The sequence below is a fragment of the Sinocyclocheilus rhinocerous genome, unplaced genomic scaffold, assembly GCF_001515625.1.
Source record: "Sinocyclocheilus rhinocerous isolate Xijiao unplaced genomic scaffold, SAMN03320098_v1.1 scaffold404, whole genome shotgun sequence".
In the NCBI taxonomy this organism is placed as follows: Eukaryota; Metazoa; Chordata; class Actinopteri; order Cypriniformes; family Cyprinidae; genus Sinocyclocheilus; species Sinocyclocheilus rhinocerous.
This window is the reverse complement of record NW_015628680.1, coordinates 441,312-448,354: the sequence shown is the minus strand read 5'-3', so window position 1 is coordinate 448,354 and position 7,043 is coordinate 441,312. Positions and strand designations below refer to the sequence as shown.

Genomic DNA, 7,043 nt, shown 5'->3' with positions numbered 1-7,043 from the left:
TGCTATTATAATGTATTATAATATAGTATTTTAATATTATAATATATGTGACCTGTGCTGGTGAAATGAGTCACGATGAGCAACTTTTCAAAAATAAGTTATTTATCTGATAAACCTTTTAATTCAGAATTTTACATGCAGAAACGCTTGATTTAAGTGAAAACAATTATGTTAATATATCAGAATTATGGCAGTAATGTAGTGGACATTAAGTATTATTAAAGACCTCTGTGCCACCTCCACCAAAAATAGAAATCATGTGTTTAGCTTATTTAATATGCAGCAATAAATGTTTTTTTCACAGTTTATTTGAAACAAATCTTGGCAGTAATGTAGTGGACATTAAGTATTATTAAAGACCTCTGTGCCACCTCCACCAAAAATAGAAATCATGTGTTTAGCTTATTTAATATGCAGCAATAAATCTTTTTTTTTCACAGTTTATTTTTAAAAATCAGCAAAAATGACACTGAAGATATAAAGTGCACAGTCTATTTTATTCTTTTAGTGTGTAATGTTTTATCCATTTATTTATTATATAACTTTCAGATCTGGAATAAATGTGTTTGGATTTGTAAAAATGTATAATTGTTTTTGTCCATTCCTATGTTCAGCGTGATGGGCTGAAAAAATAAATAAATTAACAGACTTATTGAAATTGCTTGCTATGTCTGCACTTCATTAGGCAGCCTGCAGTTACTCTCCTAAGCATCAGAGGGCGCTGCTGAGTCATGCTCTTGTTCTTGCTCCAAGGACATTATTTTAATTGTACAATGCAAATTTGATGATGTCCTGATATTTTCAACTTCATTTGAAACTTGGTGCAAATTTTGTGATTGTTTTTTTGTTGTTGTTGTTTTTCTTTAAGTAATTTATTCTACACATTCTATGTATTCTGTGATCAGTTCGTATGAAGAACATAGACCAATTAAGGCAAAAAAGATACATTTTTAGACAAATCTTTTTTTATATATATATATATAATTTTACCATTTCCATTTGAAATGTGCCTGATATTTTTCTTATTTCCACAGTCAAAAAATGATTGAGTAGCCTATTTGTATTGATATAATGGACAATCATTTAAGACACCAATTCTGTGGGAACAAGTGCAAAAAAACAAGTGATGAGAGTTGAACATAAATATGATTACACAAAAGCAATAAATCATCAGAATAAATTAAACGAATTTAAAAAAAGCAAAATAGGTGGGACATCATGAGAAGCAACATTCGTAATGAAGTGTAGTGTGGGCTTTATGCGGCTGATGATTGAACGATGTTTTAATGAAGAATAAGAAGAGAATACAACTTTTTTGATTGGTCGAAGGATGCATGATTCGCTTGGAAACTGAAATTTAATGGCAGATCAATTATGTGACGTTTAACTTGGGGCAAATCAAAATAATAAGCTATTCTTTATTCTGTTATTTCCGCAAAGAAGCATGTGACTCTAAGCAATGCAGAAAATGCAAACATAACACGATGTTCAATAAGCATATCATATTAATAAAACATACCATAACATACTAATAAAATGTCTTCCCAATTCCACATGCGGCTGACATACTTCACAGATTTTCATGATTAGCCAGATTTTCTTTTTGGCCCTATATTGCGAGCTTCAATCTATTGCACTTTAATATTCTGGCCTGGTTCAGTAATACACATTTCTCTCCTACTCACAAACAACTGTTGTAGCTATATATAAATATACACATTGTAGCAGCTATAGTTCTAATGTCTGCATAGGATTCTCAAGTTCCTTCAAGAATAATCCTTTGGCCCTGTATCACGGTCTTCTGGTCATAGAATACATTTAGTCTAAAATGTAACCATGTATCATTCAAGGTCTGTATTTAAAGTCATTGAGTTTCACTTTGACACATTTAACAAGAAGTTGTCCTCTTCATGGCGATTGTTTCTTTGAAGATCTCTGTGTGTATGATGTTCAGCTGAAGCACTGTGCTCTACTGTAAACAGCTGGTTATCACGGCGGCTCTGATAACAGCATTCAGCTGACTCTGAATGAGAGAGACAGCACTGAGGCATTCAGGGCTTTTAACATAGTAGAATGAAACTATCTTTTAACTCTAGCCCAGCTTAACACGTTTGACATGCGTTTTCAAATGCATTTTAATATATTTTTTTTATTATTCGTCTTTTGCCCACACATCAAGGAATTTATCGTTTAGAAATGTCCACTCTGATTGAGTCTCTGTAACACTGGCGGTTTCAGTTTTGCCCTTTAAACCCTCTACGTCACTTTATATTTTATATTCGAAAAATTTAGGGCTTTATATATTTTTGCAACTCTGTATTGGTCTTTGATGGTATGTGACCCTGGAGCACAAAACCAGTCATAAGGGTCAATTTTTCCTTAATATCCTAATGATTTTTGGCATAAAAGAAAAATCGATCATTTTGACCCATACAGTGTATTGTTGGCTATTGCTACAAATATACCCCAGCGACTTAACACTGCTTTTGTGCTGCAGGGACACATATTAATACAATTTCTTCCACACGGGCCAAGCTCAAGATTGGGAGCCAGACCTACTTGAAACTACTTTTGGATTTCAGTGTCGCATTTAAATTTTATATGTAGCATTTTAATAAATGTCCTTTCATGCACATTTCTATATCTAAGGAAGAAATGGCTTCTCCAGAGCATCCTGACTCTTGCTAATCGTCTCTATTCCTATGCACAAGGAATCGTGAATGTTCTCCCAGGCCTCCAGCTCAGATTTCCACAGAGCTGCCCTGGAGTGGACGAGCTTCGAGAACTCGCTCTCGCTCCCTTTTGCAAGACTTATACTTTCTTTGACGACAAAAAAGATGTCCAGGCCAATAAAGAATAAATTTGTGAAGCCAGATACAACTTTAGGTACACACTTTACGATCATCAATGCTTCTGCTTTTGCCAGCTTTGCCCCAGTCTTAGACAGGTTTGTAGCCACCTGCGGTACGTCACAGGCCACACTGAAGTCCGTCAGTTCGATCTCGGTTACTGCTTTAGCTGCTTTTTCACTTTTATGCACTGCAACATCTGCAACTCCATCCCCCACATTCACAACCTCTTGAAGCACATCTCCACAACCGTCTAAAATGTCCGTAACATCAACTGCACTAGGCTGCACTAAAGGTCTTTCACTGTTGGCTTGCTCTTTCAAACAGTCTTCAATCTTTATCATATCATCCTTGTAACTCTTTAAATAGCTTTGTGCTTTGTGCTCATGGCGACTGTTGAGTACCATTTCAGCGATCCCTGCTCCAACAGTAATGCCTGTACTGATGAACCCCACACAGAGCCCTGCCAGAGAAAATAGCAAAGATGTTCCTGCAGTGAAAGGGGCAAGAGCGAGTCCAATAATAGACGAGGCACCCCCTACTATCCCCACTGAACTACCAACCACAGTGCATATACTGGTGTCCTTCTTCATCGTGTCCAGCTTAACTGCAGTCTCCTCCAGATCTGACAGGAACTGCCACATTCTAGAGCGACGTTCACTGAACACGTCAATGAATTTCTGAGCATTTTCCTGAAAGAAGAAGGCCAGCCGGGTGTGCTGGTTCATCCTGGACGAGGAGAAAGAAGACAGAGTTGATCATGTAGTTCACAATCCAATGGCTAAGCTTGAGGTCTCACCTGATTTCGGACAACTGGCTCAAACGATCAAGCATTTGATTCATGGTGTCCTCGCTTAAATTCGGAACGAGCTGCACTAAAGGTCGACCCATTTTAAACCTGTGAAGAATTTTTAGTGTAAATAACATATACCCATCACCGTTTATTTTTTTCATCTCAACCTTGAATGAGATGGGAAATGTATATACTTACGTATAGATGTCCCTGCTCCAACAGTAATGCCTGTACTGATGAACCCCACACAGAGCCCTGCCAGAGAAAATAGCAAAGATGTTCCTGCAGTGAAAGGGGCAAGAGCGAGTCCAATAATAGACGAGGCACCCCCTACTATCCCCACTGAACTACCAACCACAGTGCATATACTGGTGTCCTTCTTCATCGTGTCCAGCTTAACTGCAGTCTCCTCCAGATCTGACAGGAACTGCCACATTCTAGAGCGACGTTCACTGAACACGTCAATGAATTTCTGAGCATTTTCCTGAAAGAAGAAGGCCAGCCGGGTGTGCTGGTTCATCCTGGACGAGGAGAAAGAAGACAGAGTTGATCATGTAGTTCACAATCCAGTGGCTAAGCTTGAGGTCTCACCTGATTTTGGACAACTGGCTCAAACGATCAAGCATTTGATTCATGGTGTCCTCGCTTAAGTTCGGAACGAGCTGCACTAAAGGTCGACCCATTTTACACCTGTGAAGAATTTTTAGTGTAAATAACATATACCCATCACCGTTTTTTTTTTCATCTCAACCTTGAATGAGTTGGGAAATGTATATACTTACGTTTTAAATTTTATATGTAGCATTTTAATAAATGTCCTTTCATGCACATTTCTATATCTAAGGAAGAAATGGCTTCTCCAGAGCATCCTGACTCTTGCTAATCGTCTCTATTCCTATGCACAAGGAATCGTGAATGTTCTCCCAGGCCTCCAGCTCAGATTTCCACAGAGCTGCCCTGGAGTGGACGAGCTTCGAGAACTCGCTCTCGCTCCCTTTTGCAAGACTTATACTTTCTTTGACGATAAAAAAGATGTCCAGGCCAATAAAGAATAAATTTGTGAAGCCAGATACAACTTTAGGTACACACTTTACGATCATCAATGTTTCTGCTTTTGCCAGCTGCCCTGTCTTAGACAGGTTTGTAGCCACCTGCGGTACGTCACAGGCCACACTGAAGTCCGTCAGTTCGATCTCGGTTACTGCTTTAGCTGCTTTTTCACTTTTATGCACTGCAACATCTGCAACTCCATCCCCCACATTCACAACCTCTTGAAGCACATCTCCACAACCGTCTAAAATGTCCGTAACATCAACTGCACTAGGCTGCACTAAAGGTCTTTCACTGTTGGCCTGCTCTTTCTTGGGAAATGTATATACTTACGTATAGATGTCTGCGCACAAAACTGAGCTGTGGAGAAAACATGAATAAAAAACGTTTATGTTGATCTAATTATGGCATGTATTCAGTACAAATCTGAAGTGATACAATGCTGCTTTAGGTAAGAAACGGACCAAAATTTAAGTTGTAAAATCTTACCCATCATCATATGTGACCCAGGACCACAAAACCAGTCATAAGGGTCAATTTCTCGAAATTGAGATTTATACATCTCATGAAAGCTGAATAAATAATCTCTCCATTGATGTATGGTTTGTTAGGATAGGACAATATTTGGCCGAGATACAACTATTTGAAAATCTGGAATCTGAGGGTGCAAAAAAATCTAAATATTGAGAAAATCATCTTTAAAGTTGTTCAAATGAAGTTCTTAGCAATGCATATTACTAATCAAAAATTAAGTTTTGATATATTTACGGTAGGACATTTACAAAATATCTTCATGGAACATGATCTTTACTTAATATCCTAATGATTTTTGGCATAAAAGAGAAATCTATAATTTTGACCCATACAATGTATTGTTGGCTATTGCTACAAATATCCCCCAGCGACTTAACACTGCTTTTGTGCTCCAGGGTCACAAATATCTCATGAAATGTGTGTTCATTATATTGGTATACACACCATATTGCTGTACTGAATGACTCCATTTAAATACACATGTTGTCAATGAAATACTCATGGCACAGTGCTATTCCAATGCATTTGGCGCACTTGCTTAAGACGGATTGCGGCTGGTTTGTAAAAATGATGCAGGCTCTTGCGCTGAAAATAGCATGTGCAAAATTGCCGCAACTCAATAGTGAATTCAAAAATACGGGCCCCCCAGTCTTTTCATTGCAAAAAGAAAAAAGCAAGCAGGACAAAAGAAAGTCATGTGAGTTTAAAATGGCATGAAGGTGATTAAATGATGGCAGAATTGTAACTTTTGATTCATTTAACAGGAAATTCAGAACTCACTTTTGTTTTATTCTCATACAAAGTTGTTCTGTTTTGAGTACATAGCTGTCTAGCTGAAAGACCAAGACATTCACATTATGGAGTAGAGGACGGAAGAAGGTTTTTGCGTTTCTTTTGAAGTGGACGAGGACAGGAGCATCTATTCTGGCATCTGCGATGACCGACTGCACTCTTTCAGGGCTCTCTCCCCGCAGCAGGAAGATCTGTCCGCTGAAGACATGGCTTGAGGTCACCGTTAGCTTCTCCACTGCATCCAGGAACGGCTCAAGTTTCTCCAGCCCCTCTAATGTGTCTGCGAGGACGGCGTGCAGCTTCTCCTCCTGCTGATTTTCACTGATGTCTCTCATCTTCTCAAGCTCTGCCTTTCTCTCAGACGTCCATCTTTGTTCTTGGTCACAGAAGTCCCTCACGGTCTCAATGTAATCGAGTGTGTCCTCAACATACGCCGTCAGTCGCTCCTGTAACTGCGCCCTGTGCCGCAGAACAAAATGGACATTTTGTACATGAATTTATTGTGAGAAATGTATTCATTATGCTTTTTATTCCTTGTATCCACCTCCAGGTTAAAGGCTAGTATGAATGTTATTTATTAAAGCAGGGGTCTTCATAGGCCTGGGCGATATTTATCGGTACGTGATAAAGCGATACGGTATCGATATTTATCGACGGTACACCTTCTTTGATAACAATATAAAAAATAGCGCACGATATAGGCACGTGCTGTGAGTGATGCAGACAACGCACACAAAGACGAACACAAGTGCTGTGCCTGTGACGAGGAGATTGTGAGTAAAGAATTAATATTACTCGAATTTAAAATAAACATATGCATTTGAATGCAAAAATAGTACAATCAAATGTTAGACCTGCGTCATCGATGATGATGTAAGTGACGTTGTAGTTTAATGTTTTGTTAGCCTAACAAAACGCGCCGCTGCTGCGTTATTCATTCAAAATATTAGAGAAATATAGAAGCTCAATGCGGAGAAGATCTTGATTAGGTTAAAACCGAAACCAAGCCATTCACACAGAACGCA

At 38.5% G+C, this 7,043-nt stretch overlaps 1 protein-coding gene across 1 annotated transcript in view; it reads right to left on the bottom strand.

Annotated features, from left to right (window-relative positions):
• Positions 1-2,644: 2,644 nt before the first annotated feature.
• LOC107737963 (apolipoprotein L1-like) overlaps positions 2,645-7,043 on the bottom strand; it is a 6,194-nt gene continuing 1,795 nt past the window's right edge. The window contains 4 exon segments of the mRNA XM_016549616.1: positions 2,645-3,578; positions 4,234-4,332; positions 5,461-5,481; positions 5,989-6,477. Of these exon segments, the coding sequence (XP_016405102.1) occupies positions 2,645-3,578; positions 4,234-4,332; positions 5,461-5,481; positions 5,989-6,477 (1,543 nt within the window).